The sequence below is a fragment of the Phaenicophaeus curvirostris genome, unplaced genomic scaffold (assembly GCF_032191515.1).
Source record: "Phaenicophaeus curvirostris isolate KB17595 unplaced genomic scaffold, BPBGC_Pcur_1.0 scaffold_315, whole genome shotgun sequence".
NCBI classification, from domain to species: domain Eukaryota; kingdom Metazoa; phylum Chordata; class Aves; order Cuculiformes; family Cuculidae; genus Phaenicophaeus; species Phaenicophaeus curvirostris.
This window is the reverse complement of record NW_027206922.1, coordinates 86,265-111,590: the sequence shown is the minus strand read 5'-3', so window position 1 is coordinate 111,590 and position 25,326 is coordinate 86,265. Positions and strand designations below refer to the sequence as shown.

At 59.8% G+C, this 25,326-nt stretch overlaps 2 protein-coding genes across 4 annotated transcripts; both read right to left on the bottom strand.

Moving 5' to 3' along the window:
- Positions 1 to 3,708: 3,708 nt before the first annotated feature.
- Positions 3,709 to 18,592, bottom strand: LOC138734932 (TBC1 domain family member 10B-like). 3 transcript variants are annotated; one of them, XM_069882756.1, is made up of 11 exons: positions 18,381 to 18,592; positions 17,631 to 18,338; positions 14,764 to 14,863; positions 13,150 to 13,257; positions 11,959 to 12,065; positions 10,234 to 10,348; positions 10,081 to 10,146; positions 8,568 to 8,757; positions 5,646 to 5,800; positions 5,406 to 5,558; positions 3,709 to 4,255 (listed from the first exon to the last, which is right to left on the bottom strand). In XM_069882756.1, exons 1-11 carry the CDS (start codon positions 18,416 to 18,418, stop codon positions 4,208 to 4,210), a joined length of 1,788 nt encoding a protein of 595 aa, XP_069738857.1. In that variant the 5' UTR covers positions 18,419 to 18,592; the 3' UTR covers positions 3,709 to 4,207. The 3 variants fall into 3 exon arrangements, with proteins under 3 accessions (XP_069738857.1, XP_069738855.1, XP_069738856.1); XM_069882754.1 differs by having other exon boundaries at positions 17,631 to 18,592; XM_069882755.1 differs by having other exon boundaries at positions 3,709 to 4,252; positions 17,631 to 18,592.
- Positions 18,593 to 20,661: 2,069 nt separating this feature from the next.
- On the bottom strand, positions 20,662 to 25,193 carry LOC138734929 (elongin-B-like). Its single transcript, XM_069882750.1, has 4 exons — positions 25,137 to 25,193; positions 24,113 to 24,247; positions 22,054 to 22,162; positions 20,662 to 20,871 (listed from the first exon to the last, which is right to left on the bottom strand). The coding sequence occupies exons 1-4, from the start codon at positions 25,137 to 25,139 to the stop codon at positions 20,759 to 20,761; spliced, it is 360 nt and encodes a 119-aa protein (XP_069738851.1). The 5' UTR covers positions 25,140 to 25,193; the 3' UTR covers positions 20,662 to 20,758.
- Between the last annotated feature and the right edge of the window lie 133 nt (positions 25,194 to 25,326).

The following is a 25,326-nucleotide window of genomic DNA, read 5'->3' as shown; positions in this document are numbered from 1 at the left end:
GACCCCCCCCGCACCCCAAAATCAGCATTGAAACCCTCCTACACCCCAAAACCAGCACCCAAACCCCAAATTCACACCCAAAGACCCCTCTGACACCCCAAAACCAGCACTGGAACCCTCCCTGCACCCCAAAACCAGCACTAAAGCCCTATGACACCCCAGAATCAGCACTGAACCTAAAATTCGCACCCGAAGACCCCCAGCACCCCAAAATCAGCACCCAAGAGCCCCCCCCACTCTAAAACCAGCACCCAAAGATCCCTGAACCCCAGACCCGTACCCCGAAACCTCCACGTACCCTAAATTCACACCCAAAGACCCTCTGACACACCAAACCAGCACTGGAACCCTCCTGCACCCCAAAACCAGCACCAAACCCCAAAACTCGCACCCGAAGACCCTCAGCACCCCAAAACCAGCACCCAAAGAGCCCTGAACCCCAAAACCCGCACCCCAAAACCTCCACGTACCCCAAAACCAACACCCGAGTCCTCCCTACACCCCAAAACCAGCACCCAAAGGCCCAAATTCACCCCAAAGACCCCTCTGACACCCCAAAACCAGCACCAACCCCCCGAAACTCGCACCCAAAGACCCCCAGCACCCCCAAACCGGCCCGCGAAGACCCTCAGCTCCCCCAAACCAGCCCCCAGACCCCCATTTCCCCCTCACCTTCCTCCTCCTCGTCCTCTTCCTCCTCCTCGGGGTCCCGCTGCCCCCCCCGCCCCCCGTTGGGGTCCCCCCCGTCCCGCAGCCCCCTCAGCCGCCTCTCCAGCCGCTCGCGGGTCTCCTGGAAGATCCCGAAGAGCCCGTGGGCCACCAGCCCGTCGGCCAGCGCCGACAGCGCCTCCAGCTCGGGGGGCGCCGGGGGGCGGGGCCTCCACTGCCCACGCCCCCTGCCCCTATTGCCCCCCAACCCGGGCTGGGGGCGCAGAGACCCCTCGGCTTCCGGGGCACGCCCCTCGGCTTCCGGGGCACGCCCCTCGGCTTCCGGGGCACGCCCCTCGGCTTCCGGGGCACGCCCCTCGGCTTCCGGCCCACGCCCCTCGGCTTCCGGCCCACGCCCCTCGGCTTCCGGCCCACGCCCCTCGGCTTCCGGCCCACGCCCCTCGGCTCCATCACCTCCCTCTCGCTGGAGGCTTTGGCTCCGCCCCCTCTCCCCTTGACCCCGCCCCCTCTCCCTTTGGCCCCGCCCCCCCAGGCGCCGCAGGGCCCCCCCCACGCTCTCCCCCGGCCCCAGCAGCTCCAGCGCCCCCAGCAGCAGCTCCCGCAGCGGCGGCGGCTCCTGCTCCTCCCCCTCCTCCTGCTCCTGCTCCCGACGAGGGACCCGGGGGGGCCGGATCGGCAGCTGGGAAAAAAGGGGGGGGGGGTATAAATAAGTCCAGGACCCCCAAATTCCCCTCCATGGACCCCCCCAACTCTTCAATCCCCTCAAGGCAGGAGCCCAGGACCCCGTAGCCTCCTCCCACCCTCCATCCCTCAATATGAGGGTCCTGGACCCCCCCAGCCCCCTCCCCATTTAAATGTCCCCCCCAAGTCCCCTCAACGACCTCAACCTGGGGGTCCGGGACCCCCCCCCAGCCCCTCAATCTTCTCACGATGAGGGCCCAGGACCCCCCATTTCCCCTCCCCACCCCCTATTCCCCCCTCCAGGGGTCCAGGACCCCCTCATTTTCCCTCCCCACCCCCTATTCCCCCCCCCCACCTCCTCAATGACCTCAACTGGGAGTCCAGGACCCCCCCATTTCCCCTCCACACCCCCTTACCCCCCCCCACCCCCTCAATGACCTCGAACTGGGGGTCCAGGACCCCCCATGCCCCCTCCCCAACCCCAATTTCCCCCCCCAACCCTATTTTCCCCCCCTTACCCCCTCAATGATCTCAATTCAGGGGTCCGGGACCCCCCCATTTCCCTTCCACACCCCCCCAACCCCTCAATGACCTCAAACTGGGGGTCCAGGACCCCTCCCCACCCCCAAACCCCCCCCCCCGCCATGTCTCACCCCCTCGATGGCCTCCAGCCAGGGGTCCCGGGGCGGCCCCCCGCCCCGCGGCAGGTAGTGCCCGTGGGGGTCGAAGCGCCCCTCCCCCAGCTCCTCCTCCAGGTTGAAGGGGGTCAGGGGCACCGGCCCCTCCCCCAGCGCCGCCTCCTCGGGGGACGCCTCCTGCCCTGGGAGGGGGGGCAGGGGGGTCAGGCCACGCCCCCTTATCAAGAGGCCACGCCCCCTTATCAAGAGGCCACGCCCCCTGCTCCCCCCCTCTTCCCCCTCCATGAGCCCCATAACCCCCCCCCAGCCCCATATCACCCCCATAACCCCCCCCCCCAAGCCCCATATCACCCCCCCCCCAGCCCCTCTCACCCTCCAGGCCCCCCCAGAGGCCGAGCTCTTCCTCCTCCTCCTCCTCCTCCTCCTCTTCGCTGCTGTCCAGGGACGCCTGCCCGGGGAAGCGGCTGCCGGGGCCGCCCCCCCCCGCCGCCTGCGACCCACAGGGACCCCCAGTGACCCACAGGGACCCCCAGTGACCCTCAGGGACCCCTAGTGACCTATAGGGACCCAGGGCTGCCCCACAGTGACCCCCAGCAACCCCCAGTGACCTATAGGGACCCAGGGCTGCCCCACAATGACCCCTAGTGACCCTCAGTGACCTATAGGGACCCAGGGCTGCCCCACAATGACCCCTAGTGACCCATAGGGACCCAGGGCTGACCCACAGTGACCCTGAGTGACCTATAGAAACCCAGGGCTGCCCCACAGTGACCCTGAGTGACCTATAGCGACCCAGGGCTGCCCCACAATGACCCCTAGGGACCCGCAGTGACCTATAGGGACCCAGGGCTGCCCCACAGTGACCCTGAGTGACCTATAGGGACCCAGGGCTGCCCCACAGTGACCCTCAGTGACCCATAGGGACCCAGGGCTGCCCCACAGTGACCCTCAGTGACCCATAGGGACCCAGGGCTGCCCCACAGTGACCCTCAGTGACCCCCAGTGACCCAGGGCTGCCCCATAGCGATCTACAGGGGACCCAGAGCCCGCCCCCCGCCCCCTCCTCACCCTCTTGCGCGGGGGGAGGGGCGGCTCGTCCCCCTCCCCCCCCTCCTCCTCGTCCCAGCGCGGCAGCGGCCGCTTCGCCATGGCCGGGGGATCACTTAGCGCCTAATTAACGAGCGAGGGTCTAATGAGCCGCTCCTACAGCGCCCCCCGCCCCTAACGAGCCTCAACAGCGGCGCTCATTAACCCCAACAAACCCAAACGCCAGCCCTAATTAGCGCTAATTAACCCCCGCTAGCGACGCCGATTCGCCCCGCAACAAGCCCCGCTCCCGCCCCTACTTAACGCTGATTAATCGCTCTAATTAACCTCCTTAACTCGACGTTAGCAGCGCCCCCAGCCCCTAATCAGCGCTAATTACTCTCTACGAGCGCCGCCGCCGCAATTAACGCCTCCCCCCGTTAATCTCCCTCGTAATAAGCCCCCCCCACCCCTTAATTACCCCCCCCGACCCCTTAATTACCCCTCTGGTCTCTTAATTATCCCTCCGGTGCCTCATTTGCACGCGAGGCCATCCGGGGCGGAAGCGGCGCCGCCGGAAGTGTCGGCGCCCGGAAGTGACGTCACCGCCGCAACCGGAAGTGGCATCATCGCAGCGCGACACCCACTTCCGCTCCCCCCCCCCCCCCCGATTGAGAAAAGGCGGCGCGGAACCCCGATTTTTGCGTTTTTTGACCCAAAAGAAAGAGGGGGGAGGGGAGGGAGTTAAATAGAGGGGGGAGGGGCGGCCGCCGATCGATCCATCGATCCATCGATGAGGCTGTAAATCGATCCACGGGGCTGCCGATCAATCAATAGGAGCTGTCAATCAATCAATCAATCGATCGATCAATCCATCCTGGAGCCGTCCAGCAGCGCTGCGGCTGCCGATCGATACTGGCTGGGAGCGGTCGATCAATCAATCAACCGATCGGAGCTGCCAATCCTTCCCGGAGCCGCCGATTAATCAGTGCGGGCTGCCGATCGATTAATCAATCGATCGATCGATCAGCCCAGGAGGCCAGCGGGTCAGTAGGGGGGCGGGCGGAGCTGCCGATCCGTCGGAGCCGTTAATCAATCGGAGCTGTTAATCGATCAATCGGAGCTGCCGATCCCGGGCAGCTGGAGTGTCAATCAGAGCTGGCGATCGATCAATCAATCGATCGATCGATCGATCACGGGGTGTCAACCGGAGCTTGGCCACGGGTCCTTTCCTGGAGCTGCTGAGCAAAGGGAGGCACCTGTCGATCAATCAGCTGATCGATCCCCGCTGCCGATCGATCCCCGCTATCAATTGATCCCAGCTATCGATCCCCACTATCGATCCATCCCAGCTATCAATCAATCCCCACTATCGATCCATCCCAGCTATTGATCCCCGCTATCAATTGATCCCAGCTATTGATCCCTACTATCAATCAATCCCCACTATCAATTGATCCCCACTATCGATCCATCCCAGCTATCGATCCCTACTATCAATCGATCCCCACTATCGATCCCAGCTATCGATCCCCACTATCAATCAATCCCCACTATCGATCCATCCCAGCTATCGATCCCCACTATCAATCGATCCCTGCTATCAATCCCCACTATCAATCGATCCCCACTATCAATCGATCCCTGCTATCGATTCCTACTATCAATCGATCCCCACTATCAATCGATCCCAGCTATCAATCAATCCCCACTATCAATTGATCCCTGCTATCCATCCATCCATCCATCCCTGCTATTGATCCCCACTATCAATCCATCCCTGCTATCGATCCCCACTATCGATCAATCCCTGCTATCGATCCCCACTATCAATCAATCCCAGCTATCAATCGATCCCTATCGATCCCCACTATCAACTGATCCCAGCTATCGATCTCCACTATCAATCGATCCCAGCTATCGATCTCCACTATCAATCGATCCCAGTTATCAATTGATCCCCACTATCAATCGATCCCAGCTATCAATCAATCCCTGCTATCGATCCATCTCAGCTATCAACCCTCACTATCAATCAACCCCAGCTATCGATCCCCGCTATGAATCGATCCCCACTATCAATCGATCCCTGCTATCGATCCATCCCAGCTATCAATCCTCACTATCAATCAACCCCAGCTATCGATCCCCGCTATCAATTGATCCCCAATATCAATCAATCCCAGCTATTGATCCCTGCTATCAATCGATCCCAGCTATCGATCCATCCCCACTATCAATCGATCTCCGCTATCGATCCCCGCTATCGATCCCTCCCAGCTCCCCATTAACCCCTCAGCTCTCACTCCTTCCAGCCACGCCCCTCCCCCCCGTCTCTGCCAACCAACCAATCAACCAATCGATCGATCGATCGATCGATCCCTCCCCCACCTCCCCGCGGAGCCGCTGGGCGTGGATGGCTCGCGCCCCGTGCAGCCGGGGGGGCGGCGCCCGGGGGGGCTCCCCTCGCGCCTCCAGCCGGCGTCGCAGCTGCCGCCACGTCTCGCGCTCCAGGAGGGACTCGGAGAGCGGCACCGAGGACACCTGGGGACGGACAGACGGACAGACGTGGCAGAAGGAGCCGCCACCACGTCCCTCGTGGGTCCCCTCCACGCCACGCGTGTGGCCCACCTGCAGCACCAGGTTGTCCTCGTGGAGGCCGGGGGGGGGGACGCTGCGCAGCCGCTCGAGGGTCTCGTACAGCCCGGGGCAGCTGCGGAGCTTGTCGGCCGAGCCCAGCGCCTGCCGCAGGAGAACCAGCCCCACCCGGAACAGGACCTTCACCCCTGGGGACGGGGACGGCGTCAGGGACGCGAGGAACGTGGTGAGGAACGTGGATACGGGGTGAGGAACGTGGGTAAGGGGTGAGGAACATGGTGAGGAACATGGATATGGGGTGAGGGACGTGGATATGGGGTGAGGAACATGGTGAGGAACATGGATACAGGGTGAGGAACGTGGATAAGGGGTGAGGGACGTGGATATGGGGTGAGGGACGTGGTGAGGAACATGGATACGGGGTGAGGAACGTGGATACGGGGTGAGGGACGTGGATAAGGGGTGAGGAACATGGTGAGGAACATGGTTACAGGGTGAGGGATGTGGATAAGGGGTGAGGAACATGGTGAGGAACATGGATACGGGGTGAGGAACATGATTACGGGGTGAGGAACATGGTGAGGAACATGGTTATGGGGTGAGGAACATGGATATGGGGTGAGGGACGTGGATATGGGGTGAGGGACGTGGATATGGGGTGAGGGACGTGGATATGGGGCAAGGAACACAGGTACAGGGTGAGGATATGGGGCAAGGGACGTGGTTATGGGGTGAGGGATGTGGATATGGGGTGAGGAACACGGATATGGGGTAAGGGACATGGATACGGGGTGAGGGACATGGATATGGGGTGAGGGACACGGATACAGGGTGAAAACCATGGATACAGAGTGAGGAATGAGAACATGGAATGAAGAAAATGGATTTAGGGTGAAGAATGTGGTGAGGAACGTGAACGTGGAATGAAGAACGTGGATACGTGGTGAGGAACATGGTGAGGAAGGTGGATACGGGGTGAGGAATGTGAATATGGAGTGAAGAACGTGAATATGGAGCAAAGAACACGGATATGGGGTGAGGAACGTAGCGAGGAACGTGAATATGGGGTGAAGAACATGGATACGAGGTCAGAAACATCAAGATGGGACGAGGAACACGGTGAGGGACGTGGATATGAGTGAGAAACGTGAATATGGAGTGAAGAACATGGATATGGGGTGAGGAACGTGGTGAGAAACATGAATACGGAGCGAGGAATGAGAACGTGGAGTGAAGAACGTGGATATGGGTGAAGAACACGGTGAAGAACGTGAATATGGAGTGAAAAACACGGATATGGGGTCAGAAACATCAAGATGGAGTGAGGAATGTGAATATGGAGTGAAGAACATGGATATGGGGTGAGGAACATCAAGATGGGGTGAGGAATGTGAATATGGGGTGAGGAACATGAATATGGGGTGAGGAACGTCGTGAGGTACGTGAATATGGGGTGAAGAACATGGATACAGGGTAAGAAACATCAAGATGGGGCGAGAAACATGGTGAGCAACGTGGCTATGGGTCAGGAACATGAACATGGAGCGAAGAACACGGATATGGGGTGAGGAACGTGGTGAGAAACATGAATACGGAGCGAGGAATGAGACCATGGAGTGAAGAACGTGGATGTGGGTGAAGAACACGGTGAGGAACGTGAATATGGGGTGAAGAACACGGATTTGGGGTCAGAAACATCAAGATGAGGCGAGGAACGTGGTGAGGAACGTGGATCTGGGTGAGGAACGAGGATGTGGAGTGAAGAACACAGATTTGGGGTCAGAAACATCAAGATGAGGTGAGGAACGTGGTGAGGAACGTGGATCTGGGTGAAGAACGTGAATATGGAGTGAAGAACGTGGATATGGGTGAAGAACACGGTGAGGAACGTGAATATGGGGTGAAGAACACGGATTTGGGGTCAGAAACATCAAGATGAGGCGAGGAACGTGGTGAGGAACGTGGATCTGGGTGAGGAACGTGAATATGGAGTGAAGAACGTGGATCTGGGTGAAGAACACGGTGAGGAACGAGAATATGGGGTGAAGAACACGGATTTGGGGTCAGAAACATCAAGATGGGGCGAGGAACGTGGTGAGGAACGTGGATATGAGTGAGGAACGTGGATATGGGTGAAGAACACGGTGAGGAACGTGAATATGGGGTGAAGAACACGGATTTGGGGTCAGGAACATCAAGATGGGGTGAGGAACGTGGTGAGGAACGTGGATATGGGTGAAGAACGTGAATATGGAGTGAAGAACGTGGATATGGGTGAAGAACACGGTGAGGAACGTGAATATGGGGTGAAGAACACGGATACGGGGTCAGAAACATCAAGATGAGGCGAGGAACGTGGTGAGGAACGTGGATATGGGTGAAGAACGTGGATATGGGTGAAGAACACGGTGAGGAACGTGAATATGGGGTGAAGAACACGGATTTGGGGTCAGAAACATCAAGATGAGGCGAGGAACGTGGTGAGGAACGTGGATCTGGGTGAAGAACGTGAATATGGAGTGAAGAACGTGGATATGAGTGAAGAACACGGTGAGAAACGTGAATATGGGGTGAAGAACACGGATTTGGGGTCAGAAACATCAAGATGGGGCGAGGAACGTGGTGAGGAACGTGGATCTGGGTGAAGAACGTGAATATGGAGTGAAGAACGTGGATATGAGTGAAGAACACGGTGAGAAACGTGAATATGGGGTGAAGAACACGGATTTGGGGTCAGAAACATCAAGATGAGGCGAGGAACGTGGTGAGGGACGTGGATCTGGGTGAGGAACGTGGATATGGGTGAAGAACATGGTGAGGAACGTGAATATGGGGTGAAGAACACGGATTTGGGGTCAGAAACATCAAGATGGAGCGAGGAACGTGGTGAGGAATGTGGATCTGGGTGAGGAACACGGAAACGAGACACGGAGACGGAGCCACGACGGGCCTCACCTTCGCAGAAGAACATGTCCCAGACGCGCAGCACGGCCGCCCAGGGGAGGCTGCGGGCGAAGAGGCACATGAACCACTCGGTGAGGTAGAGCAGCGGCTCCACCCGCAGGCGCCGCAGGTGCCGGTGAGCGGCCGGCGCCGCCCGCCGCAGCAGCGCCCCGAACACCTCCCCGTCCAGCTGCAGCGCCTCCTGCCGGGGGACACGCGTCACGGGCCGCACGCCGGCCGCCGCCGCCGCCAACGGCCACCGTTGAGCCCCATTGGCCACCATTGAGCCCTGTTGGCCACCATTGACCACCACTGGCCCCCAATGGCCACCATTGAGCCCTGTTGGCCACCGTTGACCCCTCTTGGCCACCGTTGACCCCTCTTGGCCACCGTTGACTCCCAATAGCCACCGTTGACCCCTGTTGGCCACCGTTGAGCCCCGTTGGCCACCGTTGAGCCCCGTTGGCCGCCATTGGCCCCCAATGGCCACCACTGACCCCCAGTGGCCACCATTGACCCCCATTAGCCTCCATTGAGCCCCATTGGCCACCATTGACCCCTGTTGGCCACCATTGACCCCTGTTGGCCACCCCAGCCCCCCATTAGCCTCCATTGACCCCTGTTGGCCACCATTGATCCCCGTTGGCCACCATTGACTCCCATTGGCCACCCCAGACCCCCATTGGCCACCATTGACCCCTCTTGGCCACTATTGACCCCCAATGGCCACCATTGACCCCTGTTGGCCACCTCTGAACCCCGTTGGCCACCATTGACCCCCACTGAGCCCTGTTGGCCACCATTGACCCCTGTTGGCCACCATTGAGCACCGTTGGCCACCATTGAGCCCCGCTGGCCACCCCAGCCCCCCGTTGGCCACCATTGACTCCCATTGGCCACCATTGACCCCCGTTGGCCACCATTGAGCCCTGTTGGCCACCACTGACCCCCAATGGCCACCATTGACCCCCACTGGCCACCATAGAGCCCCATTGGCCACCACTGACCCCCATTGGCCACCACTGACCCCCATTGGCCACCACTGACCCCCGTTGGCCACCATTGACCCCTCTTGGCCACCATTGACTCCCATTGGCCACCCCAGCCCCCCGTTGGCCACCATTGACTCCCATTAGCCTCCATTGACCCCCGTTGGCCACCATTGACTCTCATTGGCCACCCCAGCCCCCCGTTGGCCACCACTGATCCCCAATGGCCACCATTGACCCCTGTTGGCCACCATTGACTCCCATTGACCCCCACTGACCCCCAATGGCCACCATTGACCCCTGTTGGCCACCCCAGCCCCCCGGTGGCCACCATTGAGCCCCGTTGACCCCCATGGACTCCCATCGACTCCCTTAACCCCTCCACTGGCCACCATCAACCCCCGTTGGCCACCATTGACCCCCGTTGGCCCCCATTGACCCCCGTTGGCCCCCATTGACCCCCGCTGGCCCCCACTGGCCCCCGCTGACCCCCACTAGCCCCCGCGGCCGCCCCGCTGGCCCCCGCGGCCCCTCACCAGCCCGGCGCTGTAGTAGCCGGGCAGGTACTTGTCGCAGATCTGCACGAGGCACCAGAAGGCTTGCTGGGGGGAGGGGACGGGGGGTCACTAGGTGGCCCAGGGAACCCCCTCGGTGGCCACCCCGCCCTCCCCCGCGGCCACCGGCCCCACCTCGGCGGGCATCTGCATGAGGAGGACGGCGGCCACCGGGGCCTGGGCCTGGCAGTAGCCCTCGTGGGGCCGCAGCACCGTGTAGGCCTTGAGGATGCGGTACAGGTCCTGCTGCCTGCGGGGAGCGCCCAGCGGGCTACCGGGGGGCCCCAGCGGGCTACCGGGGGCCACAGGGGGCTACCGGGGGCCACAGGGGGCTACCGGGGTGGGGAGGGGCTACTGGGGTGGGGAAGGGGCTGCTGGGGTGGGGAGGGGCTACTGGGAAGGGGAGGGGGCTACTAGGGACCACAGGGGGCTACCAGGGTGGGGAGTGGCTACTGGGGTAGGGAGTGGCCACCAGGGACCAGCAGGGGGCTACTGGGAAGGGGAAGGGGCTACTGGGATGGGGAGGGGCTACTGGAATGGGGAAGGGGCTACTGGGGTGGGGAGGGGCTGCTGGGGTGGGGAGGGGCTACTGGGGTGGGGAAGGGGCTACTGGGGTGGGGAAGGGGCTACTGGCTACCACATGGGGCTACTGGGGACCAGCAGGGGGCTACTGGGGTGGGGAGGGGCTACTGGGATGGGGAAGGGGCTACTGGGATGGGGAAGGGGGCTACTGGGGTGGGGAGGGGCTACTGGGATGGGGAAGGGGCTGCTGGGATGGGGAGGGGGCTACTGGCTACCACATGGGGCTACTGGGGACCAGCAGGGGGCTACTGGGGTGGGGAGGGGGCTACTGGGGTGGGGAAGGGGCTACTGGGGTGGGGAGGGGGCTACTGGGATGGGGAGGGGGCTACTGAGGTGGGGAAAGGCTACTGGGGTGGGGAGGGGCTGCTGGGGTGGGGAGGGGGCTACAGGGGTGGGGAGGGGGCTACAGGGGTGGGGAGGGGCTACTGGGGTGGGGAGGAGGCTACTGGGGTGGGGAGGAGGCTACTGGGGTGGGGAGGGGCTACTGGGGTGGGGAGGGGGCTACTGGGATGGGGAAGGGGCTACTGGGAAGGGGAAGGAGCTACTGGGAAGGGGAAGGGGCTACTAGGGTGGGGAGGGGCTACTGGGGTGTGGAAGGGGCTACTGGAATGGGGAGGGGGCTACTGGGATGGGGAAGGGGCTACTGGGGTGGGGAGGGGCTACTGGGGTGGGGAAGGGGCTACTGGGGTGGGGAGGGGGCTACTGGGGTGGGGAGGGGCTACTGGCTACCACATGGGGCTACTGGGGTGGGGAGGGGGCTACTGGGGTGGGGAGGGGCTGCTGGGGTGGGGAGGGGCTGCTAGGGACCACAGGGGGCTACCAGGGACCAGCAGGGGGCTACTGGGATGGGGAAGGGGCTACTGGGGACCACAGGGGGCTACCAGGGTGGGGAGGGGCTACTGGGGTGGGGAGGGGGCTACTGGCTACCACAAGGGGCTACCAAAGACCAGCAAGGGGCTACTGGGAAGGGGCTACTGGGGTGGGGAAGGGGCTACTGGGGTGGGGAGGGGGCTACTGGGGTGGGGAGTGGCCACCAGGGACCACAGGGGGCTACCAGGGACCAGCAGGGGGCTACTGGGATGGGGAGGAGCTACTGGGGTGGGGCAACCAAGGTGGGAAGTGGGCTACTAGAAGTGGAAGGGGGCTACCAAGAGAGAGAGGGGGGGCAACCGAGAGTGGGAGGAGCCCACCCCCACCCGGAAGTGGGCGTGGCTTCCGCCGGAAGTGGGCGTGGCTTCCGCCGGAAGTGGGGGGGTGGGGGCTGGGGGGGGGTCCTACCCGTGTCCCCCGCGGGCGGCGAACATCTCGTGGAAGGGGAACTGCCGGTGAAGGTCCTTCTCGATGGCGTCCAGCCAGCGCGGCTCCCCGGCCTGGCGCTCCAGCTCCTGCCCCGGGGACACCGCTCACCAACGCCGGCCACCACCGGCCACCACCGGCCACCACGGGCCACCACCGGCCACCACGGGCCTTCACGGGCCACCACGGGCCTTCACTGACCATCATGGGTCACCACCGACCTCCGCTGACCGCTGCTCGCCACCATGAGCCTCCATTGACCCCCAGTGACCACCTCTGGGCCCCGTTGGCCACCATTAACTCCCATTGGCCACCATTGACCCCCATTGGCCACCACTGACCCCCACTGGCCACCATTGACCCCCAGTGACCACCACTGACCCCCACTGGCCACCATTGACCCCCAGTGACCACCACTGACCCCCACTGGCCACCACTGACCCCCACTGGCCACCGTTGACCCCCATTGGCCACCACTGACCCCCATTGGCCACCATTGAGCACTGTTGACTCCCAGTGGCCACCGTTGACCCCCAATGGCCACCGTTGACCCCCAGTGACCACCACTGACCCCCACTGGCCACCATTGACCCCCATTGGCCACCACTGACCCCCACTGGCCACCGCTGACCCCCATTGGCCACCATTGAGCACTGTTGACTCCCAGTGGCCACCGTTGACCCCCAATGGCCACCGTTGACCCCCATTGACCCCCATTGGCCACCATTGACCCCCACTGGCCACCACTGACCCCCACTGGCCACCATTGACCCCCATTGACCCCCAGTGACCACCACTTGCCCCCACTGGCCACCACTGACCCCCATTGGCCACCATTGAGCACTGTTGACTCCCAGTGGCCACCGTTGACCCCCAGTGGCCACTGTTGACTCCCAGTGGCCACCGTTGACCCCCATTGGCCACCACTGACCCCCATTGGCCACCATTGACCCCCATTGGCCACCATTGACTCCCATTAGCCACCAATGACCACCATTGACCCCCACTGGCCACCACTGGCCACCATTGACCCCCATTGGCCTCTATTGACCCCCACTGGCCACCATTGACCCCCATTGACCCCCAGTGGCCACCATTGACCCCCAGTGGCCACCATTGACCCCCATTGACCCCCAGTGGCCCCCAGTGGCCCCCCCGGGGCGGGCGCCTCACCTGGAAGAGCCCCGGGTTCTGCTCCAGGCGGGATTTGCTGTCGGAGAGGAGCTGCCAGGCCCGGGCCCGCAGCGACGAGGGGATCCCCTTGCGGCACCGCAGCTTCACCTGCCCCACGGCGCCACCCACCGCGTCACCCACGGGCCTCGACCGCGCCCCACGGGGCAGGGGGACCCCCCAAATCCATCTATGGGGCAGGAGAACCCCTCAAACCCATCTATGGGGCAGGAGGACCCCCCCAAACCCATCTACGGGGCAGGAGAACCCCCCCAAACCCATCTATGGGGCAGGAGGACCCCCCAAACCCATCTATGGGGCCGGAGAACCCCTCAAACCCATCTATGGGGCAGGAGAACCCCCTCAAACCCATCTATGGGGCAGGAGAACCCCTCAAACCCATCTATGGGGCAGGAGGACCCCCAAAACCCATCTATGGGGCAGGAAGAACCCCAAACCCATCTACGGGGCAGGAGAACCCCCTCAAACCCATCTATGGGGCAGGAGAACCCCCTCAAACCCATCTATGGGGCAGGAGAACCCCCCAAACCCATCTACGGGGCAGGAGAACCCCTCAAACCCATCTATGGGGCAGGAGAACCCCCCCAACCCATCTATGGGGCAGGAGAACCCCCTCAAACCCATCTATGGGGCAGGAGAACCCCCTCAAACCCATCTATGGGGCAGGAGAACCCCCCCAAACCCATCTATGGGGCAGGAGAACCTCTCAAACCCATCTATGGGGCAGGAGGACCCCTCAAACCCATCTATGGGGCAGGAGAACCCCCCAAACCCATCTATGGGGCAGGAGAACCTCTCAAACCCATCTATGGGGCAGGAGAACCCCCCAAACCCATCTATGGGGCAGGAGGACCCCCCAAACCCATCTATGGGGCAGGAGGACCCCCCAAACCCATCTATGGGGCAGGAGGACCCCCCAAACCCATCTATGGGGCAGGAGAACCCCCCAAACCCATCTACGGGGCAGGAGAACCCCCTCAAACCCATCTATGGGGCAGGAGAACCCCTCAAACCCATCTATGGGGCAGGAGAACCTCTCAAACCCATCTACGGGGCAGGAGAACCCCCTCAAACCCATCTATGGGGCAGGAGAACCCCCCAAACCCACCTATGGGGCCGGAGAACCCCCTCAAACCCATCTATGGGGCAGGAGGAGACCCTGGGACGACTCTATGGGGCAGGAGAACCCCCTCAAACCCATCTATGGGGCAGGAGAACCCCTCAAACCCATCTATGGGGCAGGAGAACCCCCTCAAACCCATCTATGGGGCAGGAGAACCCCCTCAAACCCATCTATGGGGCAGAAGAACCCCCTCAAACCCATCTATGGGGCAGGAGAACCCCCTCAAACCCATCTATGGGGCAGGAGAACCCCCTCAAACCCATCTATGGGGCAGGAGAACCCCCTCAAACCCATCTATGGGGCAGGAGGACCCCCCAAACCCATCTATGGGGCAGGAGAACCCCTCAAACCCATCTATGGGGCAGGAGGACCCCTCAAACCCATCTATGGGGCAGGAGAAGACCCTGGGACGACTCTATGGGGCAGCAGGACCCCCGAGGCCCCTCCCCACGCCCGCTATGGGTCCAGGCCACCTTCTGGTAGCGACGGGTCAGCCACTTGTCCCAGTGGTTGAACATCTCCAGCCACTTCAGCTCCCGCTGCCGCGCGACGTCCACGGGCACCGAGCTCTCCCTGCGGGAGGAAAACCCACGTGAGGGGTGAAAGAACCAATTTTTGAAGAAAAGAACCATTTTTTGAGGTAAAAGAAGCCATTTTTGAGAAGAACGAGCCCATTTTTGAGGTAAATAACCAAGTTTTGAGGTGAAAGAGCCCATTTTTGAGGTAAAAGAGCCCAGTTTTGAGGTGAAGAACCATTTTTTGAGGTAAAAGAAGCCATTTTTGAGAAGAACGAGCCCATTTTTGAGGTAAATAACCACGTTTTGAGGTGAAAGAGCCCATTTTTGAGGCAAAAGAGCCCAGTTTTGAGGTAAAAGAGCCCAGTTTTGAGGTGAAGAACCATTTTTTGAGGTAAAAGAAGCCATTTTTGAGAAGAACGAGCCCGTTTTTGAGGCAAATAACCAATTTTTGAGGTGAAAGAACCCATTTTTGAGGTAAATAACCATTTTTTGAGGTGAAAAAGCCCATTTTAGAGGTGAAGAACCAATTTTTGAGGTGAAAGAGCCCATTTTTGAGGTAAAAGAGCCCAGTTTTGAGGTGAAGAACTAATTTTTGAGGTGAAAGAGCCCAGTTTTGAGGTAAAAGAGCCCAGTTTTGAGGTGAAGAACCATTTTTTGAGGTAAAAGAAGCCATTTTTGAGAAGAACGAGCCCGTTTTTGAGGCAAATAAACAATTTTTGAGGTGAAAAAGCCCATTTTTGAGATGAAGAACCATTTTTTGAGGTAAAAGAAGCCGTTTTTGAGGAGAAGGAGCCCATTTTTGAGGTAAACAACCAAGTTTTGAGGTGAAAGAGCCCATTTTTGAGGTAAAAGAGCCCAGTTTTGAGGTGAAGAACCATTTTTTGAGGTAAAAGAAGCCATTTTTGAGAAGAATGAGCTCATTTTTGAAGCAAATAACCAATTTTTGAGGTGAAAGAGCCCATTTTAGAGGTGAAGAACCAATTTTTGAGGTAAAAGAAGCCATTTTTGAGAAGAACGAGCCCGTTTTTGAGGCAAATAACCAATTTTTGAGGTGAAAGAGCCCATTTTTGAGGTAAATAACCATTTTTTGAGGTGAAAAAGCCCATTTTAGAGGTGAAGAACCAATATTTGAGGTGAAAGAGCCCAGTTTTGAAGTGAAGAACCATTTTTGAGGTAAAAGAAATCATTTTTGAGAAGAACAAGCCCATTTTTGAGGTAAATAACCAATTTTTGAGGTGGAAAAGCCCATTTTTGAGATGAAAAACCATTTTTTGAGGTAAAAGAAGCCATTTTTGAGAAGAACGAGCCCATTTTTGAGGTAAATAACCACGTTTTGAGGTGAAAGAGCCCATTTTTGAGGCAAAAGAGCCCAGTTTTGAGGTAAAAGAGCCCAGTTTTGAGGTGAAGAACCATTTTTTGAGGTAAAAGAAGCCATTTTTGAGAAGAACGAGCCCATTTTTGAGGCAAATAACCAATTTTTGAGGTGAAAGAACCCATTTTTGAGGTAAATAACCATTTTTTGAGGTGAAAAAGCCCATTTTAGAGGTGAAGAACCAATTTTTGAGGTGAAAGAGCCCATTTTTGAGGTAAAAGAGCCCAGTTTTGAGGTGAAGAACCATTTTTTGAGGTAAAAGAAGCCATTTTTGAGAAGAATGACCTCATTTTTGAAGTAAATAACCAATTTTTGAGGTGAAAGAGCCCATTTTTGAGATGAAAAACCATTTTTTGAGGTAAAAGAAGCCATTTTTGAGAAGAACAAGCCCATTTTTGAGGTAAATAACCACGTTTTGAGGTGAAAGAGCCCATTTTTGAGGCAAAAGAGCCCAGTTTTGAGGTAAAAGACCCCAGTTTTGAGGTGAAGAACCATTTTTTGAGGTAAAAGAAGCCATTTTTGAGAAGAACGAGCCCGTTTTTGAGGCAAATAAACAATTTTTGAGGTGAAAGAACCCATTTTTGAGGTAAATAACCAATTTTTGAGGTGAAAGAGCCCATTTTTGAGGTGAAGGAGCCCGTTGTTGATGTGAAAGAGGTTGCTTTGGGGGTGAAAGAGCCTGTTTTTGAGGTAAAGAACCAATTTTTGAGATAAAAATACCTATTTTTGAGAAGAAACAGCCCGTTTTTCAAGTAAATAACCAATTTTTGAGGTGAAAGAACCCATTTTTTGGGGAAAGAGCTCAGTTTTGGGGTGAAAGAGCTCATTTTTTGGGGGAAAAATGGTTTTGGGGGTGAAACAGCTCATTTTTGAGTTGAAGGAGCCAATTTTTGCGATGAAAGAACCCACTTTTTGTGCGAAAAAGGTTGGTTTGGGGGGAAAGAAACGATTTTTGAGATAAAAAATCAATTTTTGAGGTGAAAGAACCAATTTTGGGGGTGAAAGCCAGATTTTGGGGTGAAACACCAGTTTTTGAGACGAAAGAGCACATTTTTGTGATGAAAGAACCGATTTTTGAGGTTAAAGAGATCGTTTTGCATTAAAGAACCCATTTTTGCGGTAGGAAAATGCTTTTTGAGGACATTTTTGAGGTGAAAGAACCAATTTTTGGGGTGAAAGAGCCCATTTTTGTGATAAAAAAACCAATTTTTGAGGTTAAAGAGATCGTTTTGCATTAAAGAACCCATTTTTGGGGTGGGAAAATCCTTTTTGAGGACATTTTTGAGGTGAAAGAACTAATTTCTGGGGTGAAAGAGCCCATTTTTGTGATGAAAGCACTGATTTTTGGACGGAAGAGGTTGTTTTTGAGGCAAAAAATCCCATTTTTGAGGCGAAAGAGCCCATTTTCGCCTGGTTTTGGGGTGAAAAAGCCCGTTTTCGGGGTACTCACGGCGCCTCGCTGTACTGGCTGCCCCCCAGGAAGCCGTAGCGGTCGGTGCGGCGATAGGACGGCGCCGCCACCTCGGAATCGGAGCCCATGGAGCTGACGTCGTCGGGGAAGGAGCTGGCCAAGGACTCCAGCGTCCCCGACAAGACGCTCACCGAGTCCAGGTCCCCCGGCTCCAGGCTGCCCTGCGAGCCCCGGCCCGGCCCGTTGGCTCCCAACAGGCTCCGCTCGCCCGGAGAGCCCCAAACGGCCGCCGGAGAGGTGGGGTCCGGCACCGAGACGGTGGACGTGGAGGTTGGAGGGGTCTCTGTTGGCTTCGAGGTGGCCACCGTTGAGGTCGGAGGAGTCTCCATTGACTCCGAGATGATCGACGTCGGCGTGGTGGTGGGTTCCGGCACTGAGGTGGCCACTGTTGAGGTTGGAGGAGTCTCCGTTGACTCCGAGACGGACGACGTCGACGTCGCTGTGGGCTTCGCAGCCTCCGAGGCGACCGCCAGCCTCACCGAGGCGGCCGGCGTCGAGGCGCTGGTGGGTTCCGGCACTGAGACGGTGGACGTGGAGGTCGCGGGGGTCTCCGTTGGCTCCGAGGGGGCCACCACAGAGGGCGTGGGGGTCTCTGTTGGCTCCGAGGGGGCCAACGTGGAGGCCACGGGTGGCTCTGGCACTGAGGTGGCCACCGCTGAGGGCGTGGGGGTCTCCGTTGGCTCCGAGGTGGCCACCACAAAGGGTGTGGGGGTCTCCGTTGGCTCCGAGGTGGCCACCACAGAGGCTGTGGGAGGCTTTGGCTCCATCTTGGCCACCGCTGGCTCTTCACTGGCCACCTTTGGCTCTTCACTGGCCACCGTTGGCTCTTCACTGGCCACCGCCGGCCTCCCGTGGTCTCCTAGCTCCACGTTAGCCCCCTCTGGCCACCCCTTGGCCACCACCGCCCGCCTGGTGGCCCCTCCTGCCCCCTCAGTAGCCGCCGCCGCCCCTTTGGTAGCCACCATCACCCCCTCAGCGACCCCCCCCGCCCCCTCACCGGCGGCCTCGGCCCCCAGGGCGTCCGCCGCGGCCCCCGCATCCCCCCCCGCCCCCTCGGTGGCCACCATCACCCCTTTAGTAGCCACCATCACCCCCTTAGTGGCCACTCCAGCCCCCTCGGCGGCCACCGCCGCCCCTCCACCGCTGACCCTTGACCCCAAGATGGCCGCCGCGGCCCCCCCGCCCTCCTCGGCCCCCCCCGGCCCCTCGGTGGCCCCCCCCGCCCCCTCGGTGGCCACCACCGGCCCCTCGGTGGCCACCGCTGACCCCGCCGCGACCCCGCTCCTCCTCCTCCCCCCCCCTCCTCCCCCCCTCCCCCCCCGGGTCACCTGACCCGCGGCGCGCGCGGCGGGGCGGGGCGCGGGGGGCGCCGTTTCCATGGCGACGGCGGCCGCGAGGCGCCCCGGGACGATGGGATGGCGGGAGCGACCCCCCCCCTCCCCTCCCCTCCCCGGGCTGCGCGCGCAGCTCCCCCCCCCCCGCTTCCCGCCATTGGATGAGAGGAAGGGGGCGTGGCCACGGCCCATATAAGGCGAAGGGGGCGTGGCCACAGCGGCGCAGTGACCGTATATGGAAAGGGGGCGTGGCCACAGCGGACGCGGCCCCTATATAAGCGAGGGGCGCGGCCCATATAAGGCAGAGGGGGCGTGGTCACAGCGGACACAGTCCATATAAGGTAAAGGGGCGTGGCCAGCGAGCAACGGGGATACTAAAAGGCGCGCGGCCCCCGACGGGCACATCCCATATAAGGCAAAAGGGGGCGTGGCCTGAGTGACTGCCCCCCCCCCCCCCCCAGGGACCCCACAGGGACCCAGAGAGACCCTATAGAGACCCCTAAAGACCCCACAGAGACCTATAGCAAGCCCATAGAGACCCATAAGGACCTATAGTGACCCACAAGGACTCATAAAGACCCATAGCGACCCACAGGGACCTATAGGGACCCCATAGAGACCCATAGTGACCCACAGGGACCTATAGGGACCCCATAGAGGCCCACAACGACCCTATAGAGACCCATAAAGACCCCACAGAGACCTATAGCAGCCCTATAGAGACCCGTAAGGACCTATAGTGACCCACAGGGACCTATAGGGACCCCATAGAGACCCATAGTGACCCACAGGGACCTATAGGAAGCCCATAGAGGCCCACAATGACCCTATAGAGACCCATAAAGACCCACAGAGACCTATAGCAACCCCACAGAGACCCACAAGGACCTATAGCGACCCGCATGGACTCATAAAGACCCATAGCGACCCATAGGGACCTATAGGGACCCCATAGAGACCCATAGTGACCCACAGGGACCTATAGGGACCCCATAGAGACCCATAGTGACCCACAGGGACCTATAGGGACCCCATAGAGACCCACAACGACCCTATAGAGACCCATAAAGACCCACAGAGACCTATAGCAGCCCTATAGAGACCCATAAGGACCTATAGCGACCCACATGGACTCATAAAGACCCATAGTGACCCACAGGGACCTATAGGGACCCCATAGAGACCCATAAAGACCCCACAGAGACCTACAGCAACCCCACAGAGACCCATAAGGACCTATAGCAACCCACACGGACTCATAAAGACCCATAGCGACCCACAGGGACCTATAGGAAACCCATAGCGACCCTCAGGGTCCTCATAGAGACGCACAATGACCCTATAGAGACCCACAGGGACCCCAAAGACCCATAAAGACCCCCAAGAACCACATAGAGACCCATAGAGACCCACAGGGACCTATAGCGGCCCTATAGAGACCCATAGGAACCCCATAGAGACCCTACAGGGACCCTCAGGATCCACAAGGAACCCATAGCGACCCTATAGAGACCCATAAAGACCCCCCTGGGACCCACGGACACGGCTGCGCCTCGCGGGGCTGCCCTGGGCTCTAAGCGTGTTTCGTGGCCCCCGGTGGTTCCGTGTTCTCCCGTGTTCTAAGCGTGTCGCCGGTTCCCCCCTCCCCCCCTCCCCAAGCGTGTTCTCTCCCAGGCTCTAAGCGTGTTCTCTCCTTTATTCCCCGCGCCCCGAGCGTGTTCCCCGTTACTCCGCGCTGTGTTCCAGGCGTGTCCCACGCGTGTCGGGGCGTGGTCAGGACAGGGGGGGCTCCGGGGCGCCGCCGCCGCCCTCCTGGGGCTTCATCACGTCGGGGAGCTCGGGGGGCGACGAGAAGGGGTCGATGCGCAGCGCCTCGAAGCCGGACCCTGACGAAAGGGGGGCACCCCCTTCATTTTGACCCCAAGACCCCTCGTTCCACCCCAAACCCCCCTTGTTCTGACCCCAAACCCTGTTTTGACTGCCAAAACCACTTATTTTGCCCCAAACCTCCCTTGTTTCACCCCAAACCCCTTTGTTTCACCCCAAAACCCCCTTGTTTCACCCCAAAACCCCCTCGTTTCACCCCAAAACCCCCTCATTTCACCCCCAAACCCTGTTTTGACTGCCAAAACCACTTATTTCACCCCAAAACCCCCTCGTTTCACCCCCAACCCCCCCCTTGTTCTGACCCCAAACCCTGTTTTGACTGCCAAAACCACTTATTTCGCCCCAAAACTCCCTTGTTTCACCCCAAAACCCCCTCATTTCACCCCAACCCCCCCTTGTTCTGACCCCAAACCCTGTTTTGACTCCCAAACCCACTTATTTTGCCCCAAAACCCCCTTGTTTCACCCCAAAACCCCCTCGTTCTGACCCCAAACCCTGTTTTGACTGCCAAAACCACTTATTTCACCCCAAAACTCCCTTGTTTCACCCCAAAACCCCCTCATTTCACCCCAACCCCCCCTTGTTCTGACCCCAAACCCTGTTTTGACTCCCAAACCCACTTATTTCGCCCCAAAACTCCCTTGTTTCACCCCAAAACCCCCTTGTTTAACCCCACACCCCTCGTTTCACCCCGAAACCCCCTTGTTCTGACCCCAAACCCTGTTTTGACTCCCAAACCCACTTATTTTGCCCCAAAACCCCCTTGTTTCCCCCCAAAACCCCCTTGTTCTGACCCCAAACCCTGTTTTGACTCCCAAACCCACTTATTTCACCCCAAAACCCCCTCATTTCACCCCAAAACCCCTTTGTTCTGACCCCAAACCCTGTTTTGACTGCCAAAACCACTTATTTCACCCCAAAACTCCCTTGTTTCACCCCAAACTGCCCTCATTTCACCCCAAACACCCCTCATTTCACCCCAACCCCCCCTTCCAGCCCCCCCCAACCTTTTTTCCCCCCCAACCCCCCTCGTTTTGTCTCAAACCCCCCTCGTTTCACCCCGAAGCCCCCTTGTTTCCCCCCCAACCCCTTCGGCTTCACCCCCAAAGCCCCGTTTCCCCCCCCCCCCCCCCCCCCGTCGCCCCCCCAGACCCTCGGCTGTGGGGCAGGGCCCCCCCGACCTGGGCAGCGCAGCGCCAGCCCCACGGTGGCCGGGGCCTGCGGCCGCGCCGTCTGGCTCGTGAAGCCGCAGTCGCCGAGGGTCTGAGCGTCCTCCAGCAGCTGCTCCTCCTGGGGGGCAGACCCACCGCGACCCATAGGGACCCACAGCGACCCACGGGGACCCATAGGGACCCATAGAGACCCATAGGGACCCACTGCGACCCATAGGGACCCATAGAGAACCACAGGGACCCATAGCGTGACCCACAGGGACCCACAGCGACTCATAGAGACCCATAGGGACCCATAGGGACCCATAGTGCAACCCACAGCGACCCACGGGGACCCATAGGGACCCATAGGGACCCATAGCGAGACCCACAGAGACCCATAGCAAGACCCACAGAGACCCATAGAGGCACAGGGACCCATAGACTTGACCCACAGCGACCCATAGGGACCCATAGAGAACCACAGCGACCCATAGCGAGACCCACAGGGACCCATAGGGACCCATAGAGGACCACAGGGACCCATAGCGAGACCCACAGGGACCCATAGAGGACCACAGGGACCCATAGCGAGACCCACAGGGACCCATAGAGGACAACAGGGACCCATAGCGAGACCCACAGGGACCCATAGAGGCACAGGGACCCACAGACTTGACCCACAGCGACCCATAGGGACCCATAGAGAATCACAGGGACCCATAGCGTGACCCACAGGGACCCATAGGGACCCACAGGGACCCATAGGGACCCACAGAGAACCACAAGGACCCATAGCGTGACCCACAGGGACCCATAGGGACACACAGCGACCCATAGAGACCCATAGGGACCCACAGGGACCCATAGCGAGACCCACAGGGACCCATAGAGAACCACAGGGACCCATAGCGTGACCCACAGAGACCTGTAGAGGCACAGGGACCCATAGGGACCCACAGCGACCCATAGAGACCCATAGGGACCCATAGTGAGACCCACAGAGACCCATAGGGACACACAGCGACCCATAGGGACCCATAGAGAACCACAGCGACCCATAGAGAACCACAGCGACCCATAGAGAACCACAGGGACCCATAGCGTGACCCATAGGGACCCACAGCGACCCATAGGGACCCATAGAGACCCACAGGGACCCATAGCGAGACCCACAGGGACCCATAGAGAACCACAGCGACCCATAGAGAACCACAGCGACCCACAGCGTGACCCATAGGGACCCACAGCGACCCATAGGGACCCATAGGGACCCATAGAGAACCACAGGGACCCATAGCGAGACCCACAGAGACCCATAGCGAGACCCACAGGGACCCATAGGGACCCACAGAGAACCACAGGGACCCATAGGGACCCATAGAGACCCACAGGGACCCATAGCGAGACCCATAGGGACCTGTAGAGGCACAGGGACCCATAGCGTGACCCACAGGGACCCATAGAGAACCACAGAGACCCATAGCGAGACCCACAGAGACCCATAGGGACCCACAGAGACCCATAGGGACCCATAGAGAACCACAGGGACCCATAGGGACCCATAGGGACCCATAGCGTGACCCATAGGGACCCACAGAGAACCACAGGGACCTATAGCGTGACCCACAGGGACCCGTAGAGGCACAGGGACCCATAGTGTGACCCACAGGGACACATAGGGACCCACAGGAACCTATAGCGAGACCCACAGGGACCTGTAGAGGCACAGGGACCCATAGCGTGACCCACAGGGACCCGTAGAGGCACAGGGACCCATAGCGTGACCCACAGGGACCCATAGGGACCCACAGCGACCCATAGGGACCCATAGAGACCCATAGGGACCAACAGAGATCCATAGGGACCCCACAGGGACTCACAGGGACCCATAGCGACCCATAGGGACCCCATAAGGTCACAGCGAGACCCACAGAGACCTTGTAGGGACCCACAGGAACCCCAGCGCGACCCACAGGGACCCGTAGAGACTCCATAAGGTCCCATCGAGACCCATAGGGACCCAGAGAGAACTACAGGGACTCCCCACAGGGACCCCCAGGAATCCACAGGGACCCACGCGCCCCACCTTGTAGAGTCGCTGCTCCTCGGGCGGCCGCTTAAGGATCCCCTCCACGATGCGCTTCAGCTCCAGGACGGTGCTCGACTCCTTGGCGTCGGTGAAGATGGTCGTCTTGTGGCGCCGGATCATGAGGAACACGTCCTGGGGGGCGCGGCCAGTCAGTTCGGGGCCGGGGCTAGCGGTTCTGGGGCCGTGGCTAGCGATTTTGGGGCCGTGGCTAGCGATTTGGAGGCACGGCTAGTGAAGTGGAGGCGTGGCTAGGGAGCTTGGGACTGTGTTTAGTGGTTTGGGGGCTGTGGCTAGTGAGTGAGTAGTTTGGCTAGTGAGGCCAGGGGTGTGGCCAGCGAGTTAGGGGGCTGCACAGCCCCAGCCCTGCCCCACAGATCCACCTCCTGCCCCACAGCTGCCCCATAGATCCATGTTCTACCCCATAGATCCACATTCTGCCCCACAGATCCACATTCTGCCCCATAGATCCACGTTCTGCCCCACAGATCCACGTCCTGCCCCATAGATCCACGTCCTGCCCCACAGATCCACGTCCTGATCCACATTCTGCCCCATAGATCCACGTCCTGCCCCACAGATCCACGTCCTGCCCCACAGATCCATCTCCTGCCCCACAGATCCATCTCCTGCCCCACAGATCCATCTCCTGCCCCACAGACCCACGTCCTGCCCCACAGATCCACGTCCTGCCCCACAGATCCACGTCCTGCCCCACAGATCCACATTCTGCCCCACAGATCCACGTCCTGCCCCACAGATCCATCTCCTGCCCCATAGATCCACGTCCTGCCCCACAGATCCACATTCTGCCCCACAGATCCACGTCCTGATCCACATTCTGCCCCACAGATCCACGTCTTGCCCCACAGATCCACGTCCTGCCCCACAGATCCACGTTCTGCCCCCCAGATCCAAACCTGCCCCACAGACCCACGTCCTGCCCCCCCCCCCAGCCCCCCAGCTGCCCCCCAGCCCCCCGTCCTGCCCCCCAACCCGCCCCGCAGCCCCCCCCTGCCCTCACCATGGCGGCCGCTCCGTCCCCGCCGGGTCCGCCGCGATCCCAGCAGCCCCCGCGGCGAGGGAGGGGGCGTGGCGTGGCGGGAACGGCGCGTGCGCGCAGACACAACAGCCCCGCCATACTGGGAAGGTCGCACCGCCCCGCGGGCGCTATTATTGGGAGGGGCGGTGCTGGGGCGGCGCCATCTTGGGAA